The following is a 25,960-nucleotide window of genomic DNA, read 5'->3' on the forward strand; positions in this document are numbered from 1 at the left end:
ATGCTTTATTTGAATGTTTTCAACATACTGTATTGTCATTCACAATGCAAAGTGACACAAAAGGTTTAAGGAAGGCAGTGGCCGGCCACTAACCAATCATCTCTTATCAATCATCAATTATACTGCACTGTTTCTTCTGCTGTTGCCATGGCAACCACACAATATTGGAACTCAGCACTCACCATAGGAACAAGACAACATAACTTGTGGATGTTAGGAGGTTACAAAAGTGACATCAAAGGGCAAGTTCTGGGACCTGGTGGCTGCTGTAGCAAGCAAGAGGGTCCTGAACATTCAGAGGGGATGAGGGGTTACTTTTTTCAAGGATCAACTGTAACAGGAAGTCCATTAATGTGACTTTAATTTGAAGACGTTGTCTCCATTCTATCAGCAGCCATCTACACTCCATGATAATGGATGTGTGTCTTGTAAAAATAGAAACACACTCACTAGAGGCAAAAAGCCCAACAACGATAATAACATTATTACAATAGAACACTGCATTTGGCACCAGTTCATTCAAAACTCATAGCGCCACCATGTGACCACATGTAAACATCAGCACCACTCGTCTTTCGTCATGAATTATGTGACTGGAAGGATCCCATGTAGCCTAGCTTGTCTGGTATTTCACGAATGGGAAAGAGATGTCATCTAGCATTCAGCACCATGTTGACTAAAGCACAAAGACAGCGTCAGAAGCTTCAGGGTACATCATAAAAAAATGAAATAAACTCTAAGGCCATTTTTTGGACAGCACTGAGGGAAGAGGAGCACCCAACACCAAAAATGTGCAGCAAAAGCCAAGTCGGAAGTCAACCCAAAATGACTTCAACCCAAACACAATCTAATGAACAACTAATTTGTGGCATAAAATGAGCCTATTGTAGTCTAAAGACCCTGCTTGCTCCCAGGAAGGTAGTCGGGTGGTCAGGTGCTATGCTAGGCTTTGGCGCTGAAAACTATGGATTAAAATCCAACATAAGCACCCCCACCACCACCGTAAAGGTCTTACAAACACAGTGATTTTAAAAAACAAATGTCATCCACGTTCCAGAATAAGATTAAACTAGTTTAGCACAAACCACAAGCTTACCCTCCCAGAAAGTGACTTACTTCATATGATAGGCCTGGAACTAAAAAAAAAAAGTGTCATGAAGATGGGGCAGGAGAGCAGGGGCGTGAAGGAACACATGCCATCAAAGATGTAGAAGAAGGGTGTCAAAGTCATTTTTGCCACAGGCCAGTGTAGTTACGGTTTCCTCTTGGGGGTCGTTATGAATTTGGGGAAGTCATTAGAATGTTTCATCCCCTCCACAAATTACATCTAAAGCACACAAAAAAGTAGTAAATACCTAGTTTTCAAATCTGAAGTCAAGAATAATGACTGTTATTGTAGATTACATACGACAATGTGAAATTTTGCTTCGGACTTTAGCAAGCATCTTGCTACTTAAAATGCTTAATTTACTTTCGCGGACCGAATACAATACGGACAGATTTGTCCCCCGGGCCTTTATTTTAAACCTATGATGTAAGGGATTAGCCAGATACCTGATTTGAAAGACAGCTAGCTAGCTAGCTCGACAGATGAGCATGGAATATCAAGTTTGATTTGCTTTCGCGTTCCGAATAACTTGACTTTGACACCCTTGCTGTAGAATAAGACTAAACTATCTGTGAAAAAGGGCCTCCTGTCAGTTGAATGCTAAATGTGGCGTTAAAAACATGGCACGAAAGCTAAATTGGAAACACAATCCCGCAAAAGAATTATTTTTCAACATTATGATCTTAACAAACAAATACCTATAAAAGTCCTAGATTACGAGATATGTATGTGTGTATAATATAGCCGGGTTAAAAACAGAGACCACGACTCTGCGCTCACAGAAAAATAATCGAGTCAAGTGCCATGCTAGGCTTTGCCCTCAAAACAACCACTGTAAACGTTCATGGTGGAAATAAACAAAATAGTGACTTTCCCACAAATGTGATGGTCTTACACAACAAATCCCATCAAAGTTCCCATATAAAATTGCCTGCCCTTGTGTAGCAAAACAGCACTAATTTCATTTCAGGAAGCAACTCAGTTGCTCCGCGAAACTCGATAATAACGACTTCTTCTCTTCCACCAACAGTCACGTGACTGCAGGTGAATAAATTATATTTACAAAGATTGAACATTTGGTATCAAGGAAACAATGCCCGCTCTCACACACACACACACGCACGCGCACACACACACACACACACACACACACACACACACACACACACACACACACACACACACACACACACACACACACACACAAAGAATAGAACAAGAGAATGACTGAAAAATGTCAAACAGGCTAATTCCTGATTCCTTCTTTGCATCTTCATCTGTTGTTTTTTTTCTTTTAGTCCCCCAGGAAATCTCAAATGAAAGGCAGTGAAGTGATATAATATGACAAGAACCTGAAATTAAAATGGAATACGGCCATTTTGAAGTCATAATTCGCTCTTCCATCCAGCTGCGTCCTGTCAGGATATCTCGGTCACACGGTCGCTGTACATGAAATTCTTCCACAGGGGTGAGGCATCATCACTTTTGCAGAGAATTATGGGTAGAGCATGAAATCAATCCAAACAAGATGGCAACGTCAGGAGGAAGAGGATTGTGCTTTCGGTCCATCTTGCGTTCGCGTCGATTCAATCAACTCCGACAGTCTGCCCCACCGACCTCCTACGTCACCACTCATCCAATCAAATCACGTATCGTCGCACTCCATCCCATCAAGATCCTCCCCCTCTTCCTCCACACTCTCGACGATTGGGTGCTGTGGCTGTGGCTCCTCCCCTTTGCCAGCCCTGGACAAGGCATCCATCCAACGGCGCTGGAGGTCCTCGCCGTCGGCGCTGAAGTAGAGCGTCAGGTGACTCTGGGAAATCTTAAAGGTGTGTCGACGCTCCAGGCGGTCGCATGACTCCGGGAGGGAAACGTCGAAGCCAATCAGAGGTACGCTGCGCTGCGCCTTCACGTCCTGAAAACGTTGTGGATATTTGAAGGAAAACGGCTTGCCTGAGTTAATGTTGCATTAGGCACCCACCTGAGGAGCTCCGTAGATGTAGAGCACCAGAGGTTCGTTTTCGGGGATGACGAACCAAGCCTTCTGCCAGCCTCGGCTGCCCCCTTTCTCCATGTGATGTAGGAAGCTGCACATGACGCTGTTCTCGGCCGCCAGCGACGCTTGTTTCTGCGGTGACGGCAAAGAGGTGGGAGCAAGTCAGACGCCAGTATACAGAGATTCCTCGCTACTTCGCGGTTCATTCAGAAAAAAAATGCCTCATGACTCAAATGTTTTGTACATGGCTGTAGCTTGCCCGGATCAACACCAGAACCTCATCCTTTCACGACATCACTGCCGTCCTCCTAGAGCTCCACTGACTCCCGGTCAAATATAGAATCAACTTTAAAATTCTTCTTTATACATTTAAAGCTATCCATAACCTTGCCCCCCATACCTATGTGACCTTCTTAAAATTTCTATTCCCTATCATTCCCTCAGACCCTCCCTCCATAATTTGTAGAATCGCTTCAAATGACTTCTACTGAGCGTAAGATTCCACCGCATATCGCTATATTTTATGTTTTAAGACTCGCGCTGAATATTCAGGAAGTCTTGTTTTTGAGTTGGTGACGATTCCTGACATCACGTCACGGATGGAACGCACCTGACCGAGAAAGCGACACACAATGCATTTTGCGGTACTTTGTTTGGTCTGAAAAGTTCGTGTTGATGGCGAAATTACAAGGAAAACACATAAATAATGCAATGGTGAAGCGTTGTGTGTTGTACCAAGACAACTATTTGATATTCGCTGACACAAATTCCCAGTAGACAAATCAGCCCATTTCCAACGGAGCTTGGGCGCCATCTTCTGCATTTTCTGGGACGCTACACATCAGTCCTGATGCCTCAAATGACCCAGAAGAACTTCTTTAATCGATTGCAAACATTTATGCTTTCTCTTCAGAACTATTTGAATCATAATCATAACTGGATGAGTAACAAGAAAGCATCTTCTCCGAATCTGAAGCCATTGTTTTGATTCTCGAGCAAGGCAAGACGTCTTGGCGTGACGTCACGAACTGGGGGCGGGACTTTCTGAAAATGCCCAATTCGCAGCTCAATTTTTTGCAGTTTTCGCACTCATTTCGCACTCATTTTCCGTACCGCTTATTCCTCATTAGGGTCGCGGGGGTTGCTGGAGCCTATCTCAGCTGTCTTCGAGCACGAGGCGGGGGACACCCTGAATTGGTTGCCAGCCAATCGCAGGGCACACAAAGACATACAACAGTCACTTTCACACTCACACCTCGGGACAATTTGGAGTGGTCAATCTGCCTGCCATGCATGTTTTTGGAGTGTGGGAGGAAACCGGAGGACCCGGAGAAAACCCACGCGGGTCCAGGGAGAACATGCAAACTCCACACAGGGAGGCCGGACCGGGACGCGAACCGGCGACCTCTGCACTGTGAAGCCGGTGTGCTAACCACTCGACTACAGGGCCGCCCCACTTTAAGTCATTTTTATTGGTATTTTGCATTTGACTAAAAATATCAGCCTGCGTGTTTTGGGTATTTTAGAGTCTATAAAACGTTTTTCTGATGTCAGTTAGGAAACAAAAAAATGGTGTCGGTTGTCCTTTAACCGTGAAAAACGGGGGATTACTGTACGAGTCTTCACATTCAAGTTTTAGGCGAAACACAAGTTACTGCGGCAACAATCCATCAAGTATCTCTCACCTCCAAGATCGAGCGCCTCCTCTGGCTGTTGCCGGCCATGACAGAAGGAACCGGGGAAACGCCCACGAGCATGGCGTAGCAGTCCACGCACACGCGATTGGTGCGGTTGTTATCGTACGAAAGGCGAGCACGGAACTCCGAGCATTTCCCGCAAACCACCTGGTGGTGAGACAGGAGAGTCTTAGAGGGTTACCGGTGGACGCCGTGGCGACCAAGCAAGCAGGTTGTGATTGGACGCACATGACCGCAAGCTTTGCAGTGGTGGCGCCGCTTGGTGAGGGCGTTGAACGCCTCCTGGCACTTCATGCACAAGGTCACCTCTTTCTCGCGGATGGGTGTAGGTGCGCGCTTGCCCAGCTCGGCGCAGCTCTGACAGATAGAGGCGAAAGGAGTTCGGAATAGAATTTTTATCGATTCAATAGTACTTCTTCTGAATCATGACAATGTCATTTGCCTTTCACTTCCATCCATCCATCATCCATCCATCAGCGTGTGCGTTTAGGGGTATTGCGTGTTACCGGGGAGTGAGGTGGTGTGGACTCGTCATCACGTAGCGAACAAGTCAGGTGACGAAACGTCTCCATGGTGTGTTCGTGCCTCTGAATGGTGGCCTGAATGGCCTGCAAGAAACACAAAACACGCATTCACATCCTCTGAATTGGTTCATTGGCTTTGTATTGGTGTTTGATTTCCAATCTGTCTCCATAACTTGTTTGTACCTGGATCCAGTCTCTCTTCTCAACTTCAGTCCTGCAGATACACAACATGTAAAAAAAAAAAAAAAAACTGAGTGGAGGATACCCAAACGGTTACACAGCTGTCTATTCCAGGATCATTAGCTTTATTTAGTATTACCTCGCCTGCAGTTCAAGCGAACGCTGCTTGCCTGACACCAAGAAAGTCCGAGGAACTGCCGCACTGCTCATCTCCTTCAGCTGCAAGATAAAAAGGAAAATGCTAAAGAGAATACAAGCTGATTTAGATCGCGCTTTCACAACAGCTGACGCCATATCAAAGCATCTAACAAAACAGTTAACATAAAGAAAAATAATAAACACAGCACATTGCGAAAATGCACCCATAATTGTAATTGGAATGCTGATAAAATGACAAGATATCATCCCAGGTACAAGTACACCGCATGACCAGAGAATTAAAAATCTGCAAATACGGGGATTCTAAATTGACGCAACAGGACCCGCAGCCTCCTTTACATTCCCACTCCACACCAAAGACTCACCTCCATGCCATCCACATCGATGCGAGCTCGAACACCATACTTCTGACCAATCAGACGCAGTTTGGGAACGCAGTAGAGCAGCCTGTCATTGAACTGGAAGAGCACAGAGATGGTTATAGTACATCATTTGATCCGCTTCACCCGCATGAGGGTCCTGGATGTGCGAGAGCAGGGGTCGGGAACCTATGGCTAGCCATAGGTTCCCATATATGGCTTGCCAGCTCTTTTATGGCTCTTTTGATGATTGCATCTGTCTCGCAGATAAAACTTAATACGTATTCTCGCTTTTTTGCTGTTAACTTTCTGTTTGGGCTGCAGTTAGCTAAAAGCGCAATTCTGATTGGATGATACTGACCTAGCGGTTGCCTGAAAGTGCGATTTTGATGGGATGATACTGACTTAGGTGACGTTGATTTCGAAACAAGTAAACGCCCCCTTTTGAATAAGCCCGACGAGTAAAAGATGACGAGTATTGTACACTTCAGGTTGAATGGACCGCAGGATTCGCCTTTGTGGAGAGAACAGGTTCTGCCCTGATTCTAATTTGCAATGAAACAATACCATCGATGAAACAGTTGTATGTCAGTGGCCTGTATATGTGTGTGTGCATGTGTTTGCTCTCTTAGTCAAAAAGGTTCCCGACCCATATGCTACAGCCTATCCTAGTGGTCCTCGCGCTATAGGCAGGGTACAACTGGCATTGGTTGCCAGTCATTCACCCCTTTCATCCCTATCATGCACGTTTTGGTTGGAACGTAGCAGGAAACCGAAGTACCCGAAAAAAAACACAATAGCATGGGAGAACATCCAAACCCCACACCAGAAAGCTGGAACCTGGTTTCTAAACTCTGACATCTGCACTCTATCATTACTTTGCGCTGGTCCCCTTATGATACAATGTTTTTTTTTTCAAATGATATGATTCCAAATTTGACAGGGTACGGAGACCTCAGTTGAGAACCACTGACAGGCATTAATAGTGGAGACGGGCAGGACAGATGGTATCATACCAGGATGAGGTATCGATCCTGGGACGTGCCGTTCTTGTTGGACAGTTTGAGGATGTGCCCCTCCTTGATGAGCTCGTTGGTTGGGTTCACAATGTCCTCTTCGCCGCCCAGGAGTTCGTACACCTTCAGCAGCTTCCGCATTCGCTCCTAAAAGTTACAAAACTGTCTGCTTTGAACTCTTCCCAAAGTTTTCACTATTATTCATCTGAGGAGCTTTGTTCTAAAAGTTCTCACCATCTTCTTGATGGCAGCGTTGGAATGTTCAGCGGCCGTGGCAATGAGCTCGAGAGACTCTGCAGACAGAGAGGATCTTGTCACATGATCATGTCAACCGGCCATGCAAAAAAGTTAATTCTTCCATTTTCTGTTGCAGTGTGTGTGAGTGTGTTTGCGTACTCTGAGCATCCTTGTAGTCCGGTGCGTCCTCCGGTAAACGGTGCAGATAGTCTTTGAGCAGGAGTTCATATCGAGGAATTCTTTGGACTGGCTCCAACATGTGATGTTGAAGCGTCAGGTTAGCACAGCGTTCATCCCTCTGACACGCACACACATATACATACGTATGTCAGATTGTTGACTAAGACCTTGTAGGACTCAAACTCGAACGTTGTTTTCGTACAAAGTTAATGAAGGAGTCATTCAGAGGATGTGCAACGCTTCTTGATGCCCTGCAGCTATGATAGGTCCCTACTCTGAGAGTAGGGACCTATCATAGCTGTGTCCGGCGCCGCCATGTCTGAACATTAGGGATATATAAATAGGGCCGATACGACCAGTAAGACTTTAGTTCGCTGACGAAGCCTCTTGGATAGGAGGCGAAACATCTGACACCTTCAAAAAAGTACAGATGACGACTGAAGAAACCTTCTCATCTATATAATTGGATAAATAAAGATGATTCTGATTCTGAGTCACCTGGATTTCATGTATGATGCTCTTGAACAGAGCCGACCTCTCCATCCACGTGTTGACCAGTTCCATGGCACGGTCAAAGTTCTTCACATACTCTCCGTACATCTTCAGGAAGGGCGCAAGCTTCTGCAGGATATCTCCAATACGTGGGTTTGAGTCCCTGAGGATTTATTTTTCAAAACTTTAGGACTCCTTCGAACCACACCATGGTACATCATCGAGTATGAGAGAAGCTCACCACTCCTCCATGCGCTTCTGCAGGGCTGGTAGGAGGAACTGTTGGTGGAAGCAGTGAATGGAGCAGATGTTGGAGAAGATTCCGTGAATAACATCACATGGGAAAGAGGAGCGGGAGCGTGCTTCTTCCATGAGTCGGGCGCAGAAGACCTGTTGGGAGCGACAACGCCTTAATCGACATCTACTCTATGGACTCTGTGTGAGCATTTTCTTGTTGTGGGGACATACCTGGTCCAGTAGGTGGAGTTTGGACACGTAGGAGATTTCTGTGTGAAGGAGCTCATTGGCAATGTGGAACACCCTCTGCTGGACAGATAGCTGGAGGATACACGATGAGGTGTGTGAAAACTGTCAGTCAAAATATGTTGACGGTCAATACTGATGACACTTGACAACATATTCAATAGACTCTGGACCTATCGGTCTCAGTTTTTTTTTTTTTACAGCAGGTTCCAGTGGTGAGCAAGGGTGTTGTAGCAATCCATTTTATGTTTGGGAATCTAGTCACCGAAGATTTTCTGGAGGTTCATACTTTAGATTCGTCACTGCTGATGTTCTAATAGGCCGCTAAACGTTTTATAGTCAAGATATTACACATCAGGTCTTCGTGACAATCAAAACGTTGTGGAAGTACACTAAAAGGTTCTGAACCTGGGTACAGTGGGGCCTCGGTTTACGAACACCTTGCCTTACGAAATATTTGGTTTACGAACGTTAAATTTATGAAAATTAAACCTTGGCATAAGCACTACTTTTCGGGATACACATGGAGCGCCGCCCCACCACGGCTGGCGGAGTAATCTTCGGCGGAAGAACACCAAAGCACACGACCGAACAGCGCCCCAGCCGGCCTACCTTTCCACACCCCCTTTATCTGAATGCGCACGTCGATAGTCTTCAATGATTTTTTTATAGATACTTTTGCTGTTATGGGACCGAAAAAGACTCCACCACAGGCTCATGTTCAGCCGAAAAAGACACAAAACAAAATTACAGTCGAGGAGAAGAAGGAGATCATTGAGAAACACGAACGAGGTGTGCATTTGTCGGCCCAGTACCGATATGCTAAGTCCACCATTGCTACCATCCTTCGCAACAAAGCTTTACACATAGGCTTTATTTACTCAATACTTTCACGTGACTAATGACACCGAACTATCCCTTAGGGATTATTGGAAGGACCATTTCAATGTGTATCATTGTGTTCAGCTGATAGAAAAGGCTTGGCATGATGTTAACCTTCGATCCTTCAAAGCAGCATGAAAGAATTTGTGGCCCACATGCATCCTTGAGAGGGACTCTGAAGGATTTGATCCTCACGACTCAGTTGTTTTGGACGACATTGTTTCCATTGGGCAGAACATGGGACTCGAAGTGGATGCAGATGACATCGAGGAGCTTGTTGCTGACCATAATGAGGTCCTCAACACAGAGGATTTGATTTGCCTTCAAGAGGACAAGCAGAAGCAAGTCATTCTGGAGTTGTCATTTGAGGGTGAGGGGAAGTAGATGGCTGCAGCATCAAGTGAGAGCATCAAGGCAAGGTTGGATAAGTGGATTGTTGTGCAGGCTTTTATTGAACAGTTCCATCCAGAAAAGACTGTGGCTATGAGAATCATCAAGGAGACCTGGGAACGGATTATTCTCATTTTAATGGTTTCGTATGGGAAATTATTTTTTGGGATACACACTTTTCACACTGTCTGGGAACCAATTTAGTTCGTAAGGCCCCACTGTATTTAGAAGGTTCTACAGAGTGATGTTATTTGATATCAGAGTACTGGGGATCAAGGACACTCTCTGAGTCCACTACAAGTAGTGAACCTGAGCATTTAGAAGGACCTACAGTAGAGATCAGAGATCACCAATGTGATGTATGAGGACACCCAAGGACCACATGAGTAGCGTATAGACCCTTTACAAAACTAGCTCACCACAGATGGGACAACTTTGTCATTTTCTTGGTGATCCATGAGATGCCATGAGTCCACTACAGGGAGGTTCTGTTTACAGCAACTGCTTTGGGGACCAACTTGATTTCAGAGGAATGAGAACGAGCAAGAAGCTGGCATGTTCTCTTCATCCCCTGGTGTTACTCATTCAAGTCAGTGTTATCAATAACAGCTTCTTGTCTTACCTCAGTCAAGTCTTGTCTGGGGGCTGAAAGCACCAAAGTAAGTTGGCCCAACTCCTCATCCTCCTCCTCCTCTAGATCGCTGTCTGCTTCCTCTGAGAAGTCCCTCCTTCGGCCAGTGCCCCTGTTCTCGCCCTCCTCGCCCTCACCAGTGTACGACGACGAGCTGGAGAGCCGGGGGAGGCCGCAGGAGTAAACTCCACCACCGCCACCACCGTCGTCCACACCCACAAAGCAGAGCTCCTCACTGTGCGAAGGCGAGCTAATGCTGTCAATGCCACTGTCGCGATTGGCCAGCTTGCCCTCTGTCTGCGAGGAAGAGGGGAGGGACAATCGCTCGGGGGGACGACCCACTGGGTCGGAGGATGGACGCTCATTCATCTCCCCAGACAACGGCTCCTCTGCCCCGTGCCCTTCGGGGCCAGTGTCATCGTGACCTTTGAGCTCAGGGAGAATCCCCTCTTCCTCCTCCTTCTCTGGTATGTTGTCAACTGATGATGAAGATGGTGGAGATGAAGGTCGAGATAAGGGGCTGTCCAGGAGGCGGGCACACAAGACCCCTCCTGTGATGTCAGGAACCATTATAAGCTGCTCACTGCAGAAAATTGATTTAAATGATACCGTATCAATATGGAGAACATAATTATGTGCCAATGACAGGTTAATATAAACCATAAACAATCCATGTCACAAAACAAAAAATAGTTATCAAATATATGATTGTGTGTCAAAAAAAAATACATGTGAGGATAAATCAGAAAACATATACTGTATGCTCTAACTATGGTATGAAGCAGTGAAGAAGTTGAGAACACAGCGCTTTTTGGAGTCCTTGAAGGTGATGCTGGGGTGTGCCATCATTTTGCTGGAGGGAATTAATCTTCATGTTGAGACCTGAAAATGACTGATTGGGGGGGAGCTGTGTTCATCAGATGTTCATTGCCTGTCATTGTGGGAATCCCCAAATCAGGCGGTGGACACGATTTCGTCTAGGTAAAGGAATCCTATTGGGCCTCTTTGGCCCCTCAACTCTGGAGGCAGTTGTGAAACTGACAGGCCAAGGAGAAGGCAACTTTGGCAGTCACAGTTTAAACTAAGGCATGCATGGAGTTCGGTGAGGCCATGGAAAATAACTATTGGACGTGGTCAAAGAAATTCTGTTCCATCATCTGACAACTCAAGAAGGGAAAGTCATACACAGTTAACATTGTGTGTTGTCCAGATGCACTAGCGCTGACATCAACTCCTGACACTGTGAATCAGTGTGGAGAATACTTTGAAGATCTCCTTAATCCTACCATCACACATTCTTTTGGGGAGGCAGTCTAGCTAGGGTGGAAGATATCAACTCACAATTCAAAAAGATTCTGAATATCGTGGAGCTATCCTGGTTGACACAATACGTCTGTGTAAGCTCTCAGTCGTACAGGAGTGGTCCATCGATGAAAAGGTTTCTTCAGCCATCATCTGTACTTCTTTCAGATGACGGCTGAAGAAACCTTTTCATCGCTGGGTGATACAACTCTCCAACTTTGCTTGGACATCAGGGATGGAGCCTCTGAATTGGTAGAGGCCTTTTTTGAGGTAGGCCATTGGGTCTTTACCACCACTCCACAGCCTCAATGGTATTGTCTGTTGGGGATTGCTGGAGCGGATGGTCCGTTGGGAAGTCAAATCTCAGATTTGGGAGCAGTGTGGTTTTTGTCCTGACTGTGGAACAGTGGACCAGCTCTACACCCTTAGCATTGTCCTCAAGGCTTATGGGGAGTTTGCCCAATCATTCTAAGAGTGCTTTGTGGAACTGGAAAATGCGTTTGTAGTGTCTAGGCTACCAAACCACCTGATTTTGGTTGTTCGGTCCTTGTACAACCAAAGTTAGAGTTTAGTCCACATTGCTGTCAGTAAGTCAGATTTGTTTCCAGTGAAGGTTGAACTCCGCCAAGGCTGTCCTTGCACCAATTCTGTTCATAAACTTTATGGACTGAAATTCGGAGCTAAGGCACTGAGATGTACAGTATTTCATCTCAGATTTTTGTAGATAATGTGGTCTGTTGGTTTCATCAAGCCGCAATCTCCAACTGCCACTGGAGCAATTCACAGCTTAGTCTAGACTCTAGACTAAGCTGTGAATCAACTCCTGACACTGTGAATCAATGTGGACTCTAGCCTAGAGTCTGGATCAAAATCAGGACCTCCAAATTTGAGACCATGGCCTTGAGTCTAAAAAAGGTTGAGTGCCCTCTCAGCGTCGGTGACGAGATCTTGAGAGGAGAAGTTTAAGTGTCACTATGACGGTGACACCCCTAACAATGACATTTCCATGATGGTGACCATGACCGTGACATCCTTATACCGTGACATCCCTATGTCCATTGTCCATGACATCTCCCTCATGATGACATCACTTACGTCACCTTGATATGATGTTGGTGAGATCCCCATGACAGTAACCATGAAAGCAACCATGACGGGCCCACCCCCCATGTCCGTGACATCCCAGTGACAGAGACATCACCGTGATGGGAATATTCCCTGGAGGTGATCATGACGGTGACCAAGATGTCATACCCCCTGGACAATGATATCACCGTGATGATGACATCCCCATGATGGCAATTATGATGGTGACACCCACATGACATTGATATCCGGGTGATGTTGACATGGCCAAAGCAGTAATATCAACGCAACGCTTCTCTCACCGCTCAAACTTCTCGATAAGTGACAAGACGCAGGTGGGCGAAGCATGGTCTTCTGGACGGGGGGGCTTGGAGGGTGGCGGAGGGGGCAGTGGCTTGTCTGGAGCCCGGGGTCGGCTTCTCAACACTCCTGACTGATGTTGCAGGTGGAGCGGCTTGGGAGGGACTGTAATCGTGGGAACTCAAGGTCAGTGATATCACGCATGTGTTATTATTGCTATCAACTGCAGGTGAAACTCACCTTGAGGCTTTGGTCCGAGCAGAGGGGGTCGGCTCTTACTTATCTGTGGTGGTCCCGAGTCATTTACCTCTTCCTGGAAACTGATGGGACTTGGGGAGGAGGAGGTCTGCTGGGAGCCGCAAGCGGACTCCAGAGGGAGACTCTTTGCCAACAAGGTAGTACTCAAGGAGGACGGGGGACCTGGCAGGGTCAACAAGGGTGAACGTTTTTGGCTTGTCATTGAGAGCACATAGGTAGCTGACACCGGTTAGTATGGTAGCTGAAGAATTAGCTTCTTGGATCCTGAAACATCGAAGCAGCGATGGGAAAAATGAAGCTTTAAAATTGCTTCATGAACCAGTTGGTGTTTTTCTCACTCCTCTAGATGGCACTGTTGGTTTAAATGAAGGGGTTTGAAAAATGGCAAGTCATTTTTTTGGGGGTATGACATTTTTTTATTTTCGTTTTTTTCACGTTTTTTGTTGTTGTGAAAATTACATTGATAGCAGGATTAGGGTGCAGTGTACATTAACACTCAAAAATATATTACTAATAAGCACAATGACACAAGTCCTCTACACCACTCGTGATCGACTTTGGACCAGTCCGCGATCGACTGGTATATCGTGATCAACGTACTGGGCACCCGTGGTTAAGATGCTCTACATTGTGGGTTAGGTGACAGGTAGGCCACCAAAGTTTGTGAACATGGGCATGGAAAATCCTACTGGGCCCTCCGCACCCTGCCCACCACCTTTTTCAGCTCCTCCCCTCAGGGAGACGCAAGCAATTCATGTGCACCAAATCAGAATCAGAATCAGAATCATCTTTATTTCCAAGTATGTAGAACACACAAGGAATTTGTTTCCGGTAGAACACGCTGCACTAGTATCGTTGTCAAAAAAACTGCTAAGTGGCACTATACAGTTCCATTTTGGCTACTGTTGAAAGAGTTCAAAGAGTTAATGGCTTGGGGGAAGAAGCTGTTTAAATGTCTGCTGGATTTGGTGCGCATGGATCGGTAGCGCCTGCCTGAGGGGAGTAGCTGGAAAAGGTGGTGGGCAGGGTGCGGAGGGTCCAGTAGGATTTTCCGCGCCCTAGTTTGGATTCTTGCAGTGTGCAAGTCCTCGAGAGTGGGTAGGGCGGTGCCAATGATTTTTTCCGCCGTCCTAACTGTCCGTTGAAGTCGGATTTTGTCCATTTTTGTGGCGGCCCCGAACCAAACGGTGATGGAAGAACACAGGATGGATTCGATGACAGACGTGTAGAAATGTTGCAGCACCTCCTGTGGCAGGCCATGCTTCTTTAGCAGCCTCAGGAAGTACATTCTCTGTTGGGCCTTTTTCAGGATAGAGTTGGTGTTGACCTCCCACTTCATGTCCTGGGAGACTGTGATTCCCAGGAACTTGAAGGTCTCAACGGTTGACACGAGAAAGCTGGATAGTGTGCGGGGTAGCTGTGGTGATGGATGTTTCCTGAAGTCCACGATCATCTCTACTGTCTTGAGCGTGTTCAGCTCCAGGTTGTGACGGCTGCACCAGAGCTCCAGCTGCTCCACTTGTTGTCGGTACGCAGACTCGTCGCCGTCTTTGATGAGACCGATGACCGTGGTGTCGTCTGAGAACTTTATGAATTTGACAGCTGGGTGCGTTGAGGTGCAGTCGTTCGTGTAGAGAGAGAAGAGCAATGGAGAGAGGACGCATCCCTGCGGGGCTCCAGTGCTCGTGGTTCGTGTTGTGGATGATATATTTCCCAGTCTAACCTGTTGTGTCCGTCCTGTCAGGAAGCTGAGGGTCCACTGGCAGATCGTGGGGGACACACCAAGCTGGAGATGTTTGGGGATGAGGAGTTCTGGGATGATGGTATTGAACGCAGAGCTGTAGTCCACAAACAGGATCCTTGTGTAGGTTCCTGTGTTGTCAAGGTGGTCGAGGATGTGATGCAGTCCAATGTTGACTGCATCCTCCACAGACCTGTTTGCCCGGTAGGCAAACTGAAGAGGATCTAGCAGAGGTCCGGTGATGTTCTTTAGGTGGTTCAGCACGAGGCGTTCAAAGGACTTCATGACCACAGACGTCAGAGCGACAGGTCTATAGTCGTTCAATCCTGAGGGTGCTGCAGACACTTAAACAGCTTCTACGCTCCGGCCATTAACTCTTAAACAGTCACCCAAATCTAACTGTGTAGGGGCTCTTTGCAATTTTGCAAAACCCCAGGGAACACCATCTCATTGTACTCAATGTAGCTCCAACTCTGTACTCACTTGAACCACTATAATCTCCAGGACCAGACACTTTGATGTGCTCAAGAACACATGCCTAATTGCACACTTGTTGTACGACAGACACATCGACTAAACACTTTAAAATGGATCGCTGATTTTCTGCACCAATTGTACAACTGTTATTTTATTTCATTCTACCACTGATCACTTTAACTATTCTTGATACTTTGCACATTTTCTCACAGTTGTTCTTGAGAGGTCAAACTTACATTAAGGAATGTCCTTCCATATGTATTTGTCATGTATTTTAAAAAATAATAATACTAGTGCAGCGTGGTCTGCCGGAGACTAATTCCTTGTGTGTTCTACACACTTGGCCAATAAAGAGGATTCTGATTCTGAGTCTGATTCAGAAGCATCTGAATGTGATTTTACAGCTCTATACGTTGGCTATGGTGATGATCCAGCAAATTGTGTTGTTAAGCAGGTAGCCTCTACTGACGGTAGGGGCTATTTCTCCAGGTGGTGTTGATGGAACCAATTGTGGATGTTCAGGTGACATTGTGTTCCAGAGGTCATTGGTGACTCTGATGTGACTGAACTGGGCCAGTGCGCACATATGGACGCACACTGTTAGTGGTGCATGAGAGAGGGGGTGTGTCTGCACAGAGAAGATGAAGGTCTCACCATCACCACCACCATCATCATGGAACGGCGAAGGGAAATCAAACGCGCACACGCATCACACACCGACTGCGATATGGCGGTGGAATCCATCGGCGACAGGCTCGTGCACACGACGCACAGCACATCTGCTGGCATCAGACGCAGTGACGTGCACGCGCGCCACACTAGCCTACATTCACTGCGGCGAAATATCGGTCAGCTCGTACGCGGACTTAACACCCCCCGCCCCCATGCCTCTCACAATCACCATCACCATCGTGCGGATGTGACAGTGACGTGCGCGCGTGTGCGTGAGTATGCGTGCACGCTCACCTCTGCTTCGGCTGCTTCTGTCCATGTACATCGCACAACACAGCACCAGGCCGCTCATGAACGACAATGTTGACGATGGCAGACCGCGGCTCACCCGGTCCACATGCACGGAGAAGAAGAAGAAAAAAGAGAATAGAAAGGAGAGAGAAAAAGGAGGAACGGAGACGACGGCCAAACCAGCTCCTCGTTCAGCTCTGCGCGCGCGCGAACCGCAGAGAGAGATATATAGAGAGAGATATATAGAGAGAGAGAGAGAGAGAGAGAGAGAGAGAGAGAGAGAGAGAGAGAGAGAGAGAGAGAGAGAGAGAGAGAGAGAGAGAGAGAGAGAGAGAGAGAGAGAGAGAGAGAAGAAGAGAGAGTGAGAGCGAAAGAGAGGCAGACAGTCTCTTCTATCTGGACGAGATTGTTCAACTCTGCGCGCGCGCGAACCGCAAAGAGAGATATATAGAGAGAGATAGAGAGAGAGAGAGAGAGAGAGAGAGAGAGAGAGAGAGAGAGAGAGAGAGAGAGAGAGAGAGAGAGAGAGAGAGAGAGAGAAAGAGAGTGACAGAGAAGGAGAGAGAGTGAGAGCGAAAGAGAGGCTGACAGTCTCTTCTATCTGGACGAGATGGAGGTTTGAGGCGCTTGATAAGCTCTAGTGAACCGGCCGGGGGCAAGCGGTGCAAGTCATGAGAAAGATTCAGGGCTGTGCAGGGGGTGGGGGGTATTGTCGTCGTCCTCTTCTACCTTCACTTTTGGTCTCCTTGACAACAAGATGAAATTCAGCAAAACCTGTGTGTGGCAGTCGCTTCACGTGAATCTCCGGTGCGGCCCGGCCAAAACATTAGGGACAACTCTGGCTGAAGCAAACTGGCGCTAGCGTGGAGTCGGCGCAGAAAGCAAAACACTTGACACAATAATTATGATAACCGGCCGACTGTAACCGTAACAAGTTTGGCGTTCTGTAAAGGAGAAGCAGAGGGCGAAATTAGAAGGAAAACACATAAATAACGCGATGGTGAATCGTTGTCTGTTGCACCAAGACTACGATTTGATTCTAGTTGACACACATTCCCAGCAGAAAAATCAGCCCATTTCCAACGGAGCTTTGGCGCCATCTTGTGCATTTTATGGGAGCTACAATGGAGTCCAGACGCCTCAAAATGACATAGAAGGACTTCTTTAATCGATTGCAAACATTTATGCTTTCCTCTTCAGAACTATTTGAATCATATTCATAACTGGATGAGTAACAAGAAAGCATCTCCGAATCTGAAGCCATTGTTTTGATTCTCGAGCAAGGCAAGACGTCTTGGCGTGACATCACGAACAAGGGGGCGGGACCCTCTGAAACTGAAACTTTCTCAGATCATTTTGGAGACTTTGTCATTTTTATTGGTGATTTTCATTTGACTACAAATATCCGCCTGCGTGTTTTGCGTATTTTAGATGCTATAAAACGTTTTTCTGATGTCAGTTAGGAAACAAAGAAATGGTGTCGGTTGTCCTTTAAGGATTGTTTTTATTAAAGATGTATCTACGACAAATGCTCCCTTGCTTAATTTACGGTAAATATCCCTTGCTGAAGATTTTGCTCCAGTTGTCGTTTGTCCATACACTGGTCGTCATGGCGCACAATGCAATGTTTGCGTTGCGTTGTCTGCTACAAGCAGACTAAGTGCCTTTCAAAACTCTCAAGGACAGTTTACAGTCACGGGATAATTTACATTTACGTTTTGTAGCGTCGTCAATTTTGTTAGCTTATTTTGAATCTTTCTTTGGGGCTGAGTTTCTGTGCATCTACTTTGGAAAATGATTCGCAAATGCACGACCTTATAACGCTCGGGAAAGTCCGGAAGCTCAAAGCAGGCTTCTGATTGACTGCCGTGCCGAGTATGCAAATTTCAGCTGCAGGTAGGCACACATGTACTGTTTGCGAGTGAAGGCGAGGGCGTCCGTGGCAAATTTGTTGAGCGAGCGGTCAGGACAATCCATCCATGATTTTGTGGAGTTTAACACAAGTAGATATTATTGAGCTTGTGTATTTCGTTGTGTAATGATGAATGTTTTGAATGTTGAAAGAGATTCCATTTTTCAATCAATGTTGATTTCTTTAACTTTGCACCTTCGATTGAAACTTATTAAAAACAGATGCAATCTTGATAAATCACAGTGCATATGTTATTTTAATCTATTTCCATTCCAGTATCTGCAAAATAGTATGTAAATGCAATATCTTGCATTCTTGACACAAATTTATTAACTGATAATGGCTATTTTTCACATTTGAAAGACAGTTAATAAATTTTGTTGTAGTGTTCTTCCTGTGCTATGAGGTTTGCACACACTACATTTAAAGGACAACCGACACCATTTTTTTTGTTTCCTAACTGACATCAGAAAAACGTTTTATAGTAATATGTAAAATACCCAAAACACGCAGGCTGATATTTTTATTCAAATGCAAAACACCAATAAAAATGAGTTAAAGTGTCCCAAAACTACTTCAAAATGACCTCGGAGATGGTGAGTTTCGGAAGTTCCCGCCCCCTTGTTCGTGACGTCACGCCAGGACTTCTTGCCTTGCTCTATAATCAAAACAATGGCTTCAGATTCGGAGAAGATACTTTCTTGTTACTCATCCAGTTATGAATATGATTCAAATAGTTCTGAAGAGGAAAGCATAAAGGTTTTCAATCGATTAAAGAAGTCCTTCTGTTTCAATTGGAGCCGTCAGGACTCCAATGTAGCGTCCCAGAAAATGCACAAGATGGCGCCCAAGCTCCATTGGAAATGGGCTGATTTGTCTGCTGGGAATTTGTGTCAACTAGTATCAAATAGTAGTCTTGCTGCAACACACGATTCACCATTGCGTTATTTATGTGTTATCCTGCTAATTTCGCCATCATCGCGGATCAACACGGAGTTTTCAGACCAAACAAAGTACACAAAATTCATTGTGTGTCGCATTCTCGGTCAGGGGCGTTCCTGACGTGATGTCACGTTAGGAATCGTAACCAACTCAAAAACAAGACTTCCTGAATATTCAGCGCGAGTCTTAAAACGTAAAATATAGCGATATGAGGTGGAATCTTTGTAAAATGCGCTCAGTAGAAGTCATTTGAAGTGATTTTACAAATTATGGACACAACTTGTCCGTAGGTTTCGGTTGTCCTTTCATGATTTAGGTTTAGTATATCCGGCCCAAACACTCCCTCCAAATGCCCCTGGCCTGGCCTATGTCAAATTTTAGAACCCATTTTGACCCACGAGTCAAAAAGTTGGCCCACATCTGATCCAGGATCTTATAAGAGTCTCCAAGTTTCTGCCAGTGGTGAAGCGTCAGGGCTTGCACGGCCTTCTCTGCTGGCCTAAATATATCTGCATTACGGTCTGATGTTCATGTTATTTTGTCCATGAATTATTCTTAAATAATCCAAATTGTCTTTCAGCTTGCTGTCATTGCTTTTCTTTCTCCCGTTGTGCTGCTTCCAGATGTGTGTTTTTGTATTGAAGCATTGAACCAATCACATTTCAGCCATTATTTGTTACCAGGGTTAGACATCGACCTGGATGCCTTCACGATCAGTTCTGCGGTCCCTGTAGCATCAAATAGGTGGCGATCAAACTGTTGCTTTAACCAATCCGATTTGGACTTGGAGACACCATGGCTTTCTCGCTGACCTTATTTCCTGACTAACGCTACCCTCAAGTGGACTTGTCGTCAATCACGTCACACTTTTTAGATGAGTCACAGCTGTCGCTGCAGTAAAGGTTGTATCGTCATTAAATAGTTATTAAGGGTTTGATTGATTACGATGGAGCACCACTACTGAAGCTAGGTGTCAAATGCACTACTTGCTTCTGGGAAATTTTACAGGACCGGATGCATGAAGTTTCCTCTCGTGACCTAATAGTCCACCCCAAGGTTGGAACAATGGCTATGAAGAAGAGGTTTAGATATGCTACAGAAGGTAGCTAGTGTGCTCATGTTATGACTGGATAAACATGGAAGTTGTCATGTTCAGATTTGGCAGCAGGTGGTTTGTGCTTGCCAGCTTGTAACACACCTTCTGCCAATCTCCTAATTATTTACTGGGGTATTTTAGGTCTGTCATAGGTGTCATTTGTTTGCCGGTGAATTATTTGCCTTGCCATTGCTGGTGCCTCAGGTTTGGTGTTTTGCAATCTTGTTCTTGTCATAGTTGTAGCTCTACGTCCGATGTTTATAATTCCAATTCTGGTTGTTTATCATTCTTTGCATTCGTAAATTGGGTATGTGTAATTTTGTTTTGTAGACACTTGTTTGTTTCTTCAGAGCTGGCGGTAGCAGAGCTGAAGATGTTGAGGTTTTCTTTGGGAGTGAACAGGTTGGATAGGATCAGGAATGAGTACATTAGAGGCACAACTCATATTAGAGGCTTTGCAGAGAAAGTCAGAGAGGCCAGACTGAGATGGTTTGGACATGTCGAGAGGAGAGAGAACGACTATTTCGGGAGAAGGATGCTGAATCTTGATCTGCCAGGCAGGAGACCGAGAGGAAGACCGAAGAGGAGGTTTATGGATATGGTCAAAGAGCATTTGAAAGACAGTTAATAAATTTTGTTGTAGTGTTCTTCCTGTGCTATGAGGTTTGCACACACTACATTTAAAGGACAACCGACACCATTTTTTTTGTTTCCTAACTGACATCAGAAAAACGTTTTATAGTAATATGTAAAATACCCAAAACACGCAGGCTGATATTTTTATTCAAATGCAAAACACCAATAAAAATGAGTTAAAGTGTCCCAAAACTACTTCAAAATGACCTCGGAGATGGTGAGTTTCGGAAGTTCCCGCCCCCTTGTTCGTGACGTCACGCCAGGACTTCTTGCCTTGCTCTAGAATCAAAACAATGGCTTCAGATTCGGAGAAGATACTTTCTTGTTACTCATCCAGTTATGAATATGATTCAAATAGTTCTGAAGAGGAAAGCATAAAGGTTTGCAATCGATTAAAGAAGTCCTTCTGTTTCAATTCGAGCCGTCAGGACTCCAATGTAGCGTCCCAGAAAATGCACAAGATGGCGCCCAAGCTCCATTGGAAATGGGCTGATTTGTCTGCTGGGAATTTGTGTCAACTAGTATCAAATAGTAGTGTTGCTGCAACACACGATTCACCATTGCGTTATTTATGTGTTATACTGCTAATTTCGCCATCATCGCGGATCAACACGGAGTTTTCAGACCAAACAAAGTACACAAAATTCATTGTGTGTCGCATTCTCGGTCAGGGGCGTTCCTGACGTGATGTCACGTTAGGAATCGTAACCAACTCAAAAACAAGACTTCCCGAATATTCAGCGTGAGTCTTAAAACGTAAAATATAGCGATATGAGGTGGAATCTTTGTAAAATGCGCTCAGTAGAAGTCATTTGAAGTGATTTTACAAATTATGGACCCAACTTGTCCGTAGGTTTCGGTTGTCCTTTCATGATTTAGGTTTAGTATATCCGGCCCAAACACTCCCTCCAAATGCCCCTGGCCTGGCCTATGTCAAATTTTAGAACCCATTTTGACCCACGAGTCAAAAAGTTGGCCCACATCTGATCCAGGATCTTATAAGAGTCTCCAAGTTTCTGCCAGTGGTGAAGCGTCAGGGCTTGCACGGCCTTCTCTGCTGGCCTAAATATATCTGCATTACGGACTGATGTTCATGTTATTTTGTCCATGAATTATTCTTAAATAATCCAAATTGTCTTTCAGCTTGCTGTCATTGCTTTTCTTTCTCCCGTTGTGCTGCTTCCAGATGTGTGTTTTTGTATTGAAGCATTGAACCAATCACATTTCAGCCATTATTTGTTACCAGGGTTAGACATCGACCTGGATGCCTTCACGATCAGTTCTGCGGTCCCTGTAGCATCAAATAGGTGGCGATCAAACTGTTGCTTTAACCAATCCGATTTGGACTTGGAGACACCATGGCTTTCTCGCTGACCTTATTTCCTGACTAACGCTACCCTCAAGTGGACTTGTCGTCAATCACGTCACACTTTTTAGATGAGTCACAGCTGTCGCTGCAGTAAAGGTTGTATCGTCATTAAATAGTTATTAAGGGTTTGATTGATTACGATGGAGCACCACTCCTGAAGCTAGGTGTCAAATGCACGACTTGCTTCTGGGAAATTTTACAGGACCGGATGCATGAAGTTTCCTCTCGTGACCTAATAGTCCACCCCAAGGTTGGAACAATGGCTATGAAGAAGAGGTTTAGATATGCTACAGAAGGTAGCTAGTGTGCTCATGTTATGACTGGATAAACATGGAAGTTGTCATGTTCAGATTTGGCAGCAGGTGGTTTGTTCTTGCCAGCTTGTAACACACCTTCTGCCAATCTCCTAATTATTTACTGGGGTATTTTAGGAGTATCATTCTGTCATTTGTTTGCCGGTGAATTATTTGCCTTGCCATTGCTCGTGCCTCAGGTTTGGTGTTTTGCAATCTTGTTCTTGTCATAGTTGACGCTCTACGTCCGATGTTTATAATTCCAATTCTGGTTGTTTATCATTCTTTGCATTCGTAAATTGGGTATGTGTAATTTTGTTTTGTAGACACTTGTTTGTTTCTTCAGAGCTGGCGGTAGCAGAGCTGATGATGTTGAGGTTTTCTTTGGGAGTGAACAGGTTGGATAGGATCAGGAATGAGTACATTAGAGGCACAACTCATATTAGAGGCTTTGCAGAGAAAGTCAGAGAGGCCAGACTGAGATGGTTTGGACATGTCGAGAGGAGAGAGAACGACTATTTCGGGAGAAGGATGCTGAATCTTGATCTGCCAGGCAGGAGACCGAGAGGAAGACCGAAGAGGAGGTTTATGGATATGGTCAAAGAGGACACGAAGGTAGCTGGTGTGAGAGAAGAGGATGCACAAAACCGGGATAGATGGAGGACATCGATTCGCTGTGGCGACCCCTGAAGGGAAAAGCCGAAAGGAAAAGAAGAGGAGGAGACACTTGTTTGTTTTTTCTCCTTGCCTTTGTGCAAGTGCTTTTTGTTTTATTTGACCAGCGCTTACAGTTAGATTTTTGTCGGTACATATTTACGTTACCAGATTAAACTTTTTTTGTTCGGTACGCCTGTGTCCATCTGCTATTTTGGGATCCAGCTACTTACTTCGCTCCCAAATGAAACGAGACTTCTCTTTGCTTTGTTTGGATGTGACAGAAGTCAACATCACTGCGGTGAGGTCTGGGTGAGCACAACAATCATACCCCAGATGTTCCCTGTCAAAATGTCCAAGAACACATCTATATCTAACACACTCGCAACACAGTAGCAAACATGCAACAGGAAGTGATAAAGAGAGGACCGTCATGAAATCAACACCACCCGTCCCCACCCTCCAATGTACTGCACTGGAAAACAAGCCGACTCAAATGCGATGAAAAACAAACCAACTCGACCATCGTCATCTGCTGGCTTGAACTTTGACCTTAAACTCCACCGCATTTCATGAACACACGCACGCATGAATGTGTGTGTGTGTTTTCACATCTTTCAAATGCTGATGCGTTCACTTAGTTAAGATGTGCTCTGCTGTGTGTGTGTGTGTGTGTGTGTGCGTGTGTGTGTGTGTGTGTGTGTGTGTGTGTGTGTGTGTGTGTGTGTGTGTGTGTGTGTGCTCGTGTCATTGCGTCAGTCACTCACTGCACTTAAGTGTGTGTTGTTTCGCGTGTGTCGATACTGACATCCCTGGGTAGCTATGTGTGTGTGTGTGTGTGTGTTTGTTCTCCCTGTAGGTCATTGGGTCAGTCACTCACTGCCACTTAAGTGTGTGTATGTTTCACATCTTTCAAATACTGACATCCCCACTAGGTTAAGCTATGCTGTGTGTGTGTGTGTGTGTTCTCTCTAGGTCACTGGGTCAGTCACTCACTGCCACTTAAGTGTGTGTGTGTGCGTGTGTGCGTGCGTGTGTGTTTTGTGTGTGAGTGTGTGGGTGTGTGGCGCTAGTGCGTTTCCAGCAGCTGAATCTATTTTTGGCTATTATTTTGTTTTCATGTGTGGGCCATTGCATGTCGGGAATCATGAATTGGGGCTTAAGTGTATTGGGGGATGGGGAGGAGCATGTTGGTGGACGACTGTGACATCAGTACTCGGCGGAAATGTCAAATGAACGCAGGGGTGTCAAACTCATTTTTTTGCCGCGGGCCACATTGTACTTACGGTTTCCTCTTGGGGGCCGTTATGCATATGGGGAAGCCATTGGAATGTTTTCGTCCCCTCCACATATTACACACAGATCAGCAAAACAAATAAATGAAAACTAGTTTTCAAATCTAAAGTCAAGAATAATGACTTATTGTGGTTTACATGGGACAATTTGAAATTTTGGCAAGCATCATGGCATTTGACATGCTTGATTTGCTTTCCCGGCCCAAATAAAATTATGTGGTGGACCAGATTTGTCCCCCTGGACTTGATTTTGGTGTCAAAATCAAGGCCATGGGGCTTGGATAAACGCACACTGAAAAAATGATCACATTACGGTCTATAATATGTTCACAGTTGAACTACTTTTTTAAAACCCATCTACGAACGACCTGGATCTTCAGTCCATTTTAAAAATTAGAACTCTTGATCTCCAAAGGTTGCTGAGCCGATGGTTGACCTGTTGTTGTAGTGACTCACCTGTCCTTCCAGTGGCGCTGTTGTCAAGATGATAAGAGAACCTCATGGTGCTGAAGTGACTCGAGAAAGACAGCGTCGCTGGTGTAGCGGGAGGGGTATGAGGAGAGGAAGGAGGAGAGGGGAGGCCAAACAGGGCGCAACGAGTCCGGTTCATGAGTTCAAGGCTCAATGCAGGAGCTGAGTGAGAACGTTCCCGCCTGCATTCTCCGGCCCTCGCCTGTCCTCCCGCTCGCTCGACCCAGTCTTCTCCTGGCGTCCACTGCCGCCACATGCTCGCCACACTCACCAAACTGCAGACTTGGCAGCTTCTTGCCGACTCAGTTTCGACGCTCCCGCTTCATTCTGCTCATCGTGTAACTTGAGCTTAAAGGAAACACTGACGGACAAATCCTCAATTTTCAAGCGGCATACACATCAAACAGACACTCCCGCGCGTGGACTTTGGTTCCACGGAGGTTTTGCTGTTGGGTGGACTTCTAGGTGTGAAACATGGGAGTCTGATGAGAAGTCTGAACATCTATGCATGCTCCGCCTCTGTCTGTCTATCTATGATCTATCGACCTAGTCTATCTACCACTCCCTCCCCTCTCTCCTCCTCCCGTCTCCCAGAGACTTTGTGGTCTGATCTCTCATCTTTCCCTCCTTTCTCGCTTCCTGAAACTATGAAGCAAAGGAAATCTGAAGAAAAATTCCTCAATTTTTTTCAAGTCGGCTCTCCATCAGAAGGAATCTGCATCTGAAAGGTCTATCGTGAGGTCTTTGACTGTTGTGGACCTATCTAGGTGAACTATCTATGTGGAAAATCTATGTATCTACATCTATCTATGTATTCATCTATCTATC

General features: G+C 45.5%; 2 protein-coding genes across 8 annotated transcripts in view; one reads left to right on the forward strand and one right to left on the reverse strand.

The window, feature by feature from the left end:
* On the reverse strand, nucleotides 1-25,286 carry fgd1 (FYVE, RhoGEF and PH domain containing 1). 2 transcript variants are annotated; one of them, XM_089006104.1, is made up of 18 exons: nucleotides 25,118-25,286; nucleotides 13,266-13,445; nucleotides 13,028-13,190; nucleotides 10,329-10,920; nucleotides 8,420-8,509; nucleotides 8,193-8,341; nucleotides 7,958-8,114; nucleotides 7,439-7,577; nucleotides 7,277-7,335; nucleotides 7,043-7,189; nucleotides 6,033-6,125; nucleotides 5,648-5,727; nucleotides 5,512-5,542; nucleotides 5,311-5,412; nucleotides 5,033-5,161; nucleotides 4,793-4,951; nucleotides 3,093-3,239; nucleotides 1-3,026 (listed from the first exon to the last, which is right to left on the reverse strand). In XM_089006104.1, exons 1-18 carry the CDS (start codon nucleotides 25,269-25,271, stop codon nucleotides 2,754-2,756), a joined length of 2,844 nt encoding a protein of 947 aa, XP_088862230.1. In that variant the 5' UTR covers nucleotides 25,272-25,286; the 3' UTR covers nucleotides 1-2,753. The 2 variants fall into 2 exon arrangements, with proteins under 2 accessions (XP_088862230.1, XP_088862237.1); XM_089006111.1 differs by lacking the exon at nucleotides 25,118-25,286 and adding an exon at nucleotides 16,468-18,006.
* The window catches only part of LOC148903634 (arf-GAP with coiled-coil, ANK repeat and PH domain-containing protein 3-like), a 57,587-nt gene continuing 34,746 nt past the window's right edge, over nucleotides 3,120-25,960 (forward strand). For 4 of the 6 annotated variants that reach the window (XR_016116230.1, XM_089006124.1, XM_089006142.1 and 1 more), the window contains exon 1: nucleotides 3,125-3,258. The gene's annotated coding sequence lies outside the window, so the exon portion shown is untranslated. Of the gene's footprint in view, nucleotides 3,259-25,960 lie in introns of all 6 variants that reach the window. The other 2 variants (XM_089006159.1, XM_089006178.1) reach the window with 1 other exon arrangement.

Source organism: Hippocampus bargibanti, linkage group LG01 (assembly GCF_051943395.1).
Source record: "Hippocampus bargibanti isolate YZ-2025 linkage group LG01, ASM5194339v1, whole genome shotgun sequence".
NCBI lineage: Eukaryota > Metazoa > Chordata > Actinopteri > Syngnathiformes > Syngnathidae > Hippocampus > Hippocampus bargibanti.

Excerpts from the sequence above, each read along its gene's own strand:
- fgd1 (XM_089006104.1), bottom strand. The coding sequence starts at position 25,271 with ATGAACCGGACTCGTTGCGCCCTGTTTGGCCTCCCCTCTCCTCCTTCC. Across the intron at positions 8,510-10,328 it reads CCAGACAAGACTTGACTGAG|CTATCTGTCCAGCAGAGGGT; the intron begins GTAAGACAAGAA and ends TGTATCCTCCAG. Across the intron at positions 7,578-7,957 it reads GCATCATACATGAAATCCAG|AGGGATGAACGCTGTGCTAA; the intron begins GTGACTCAGAAT and ends TGTGCGTGTCAG.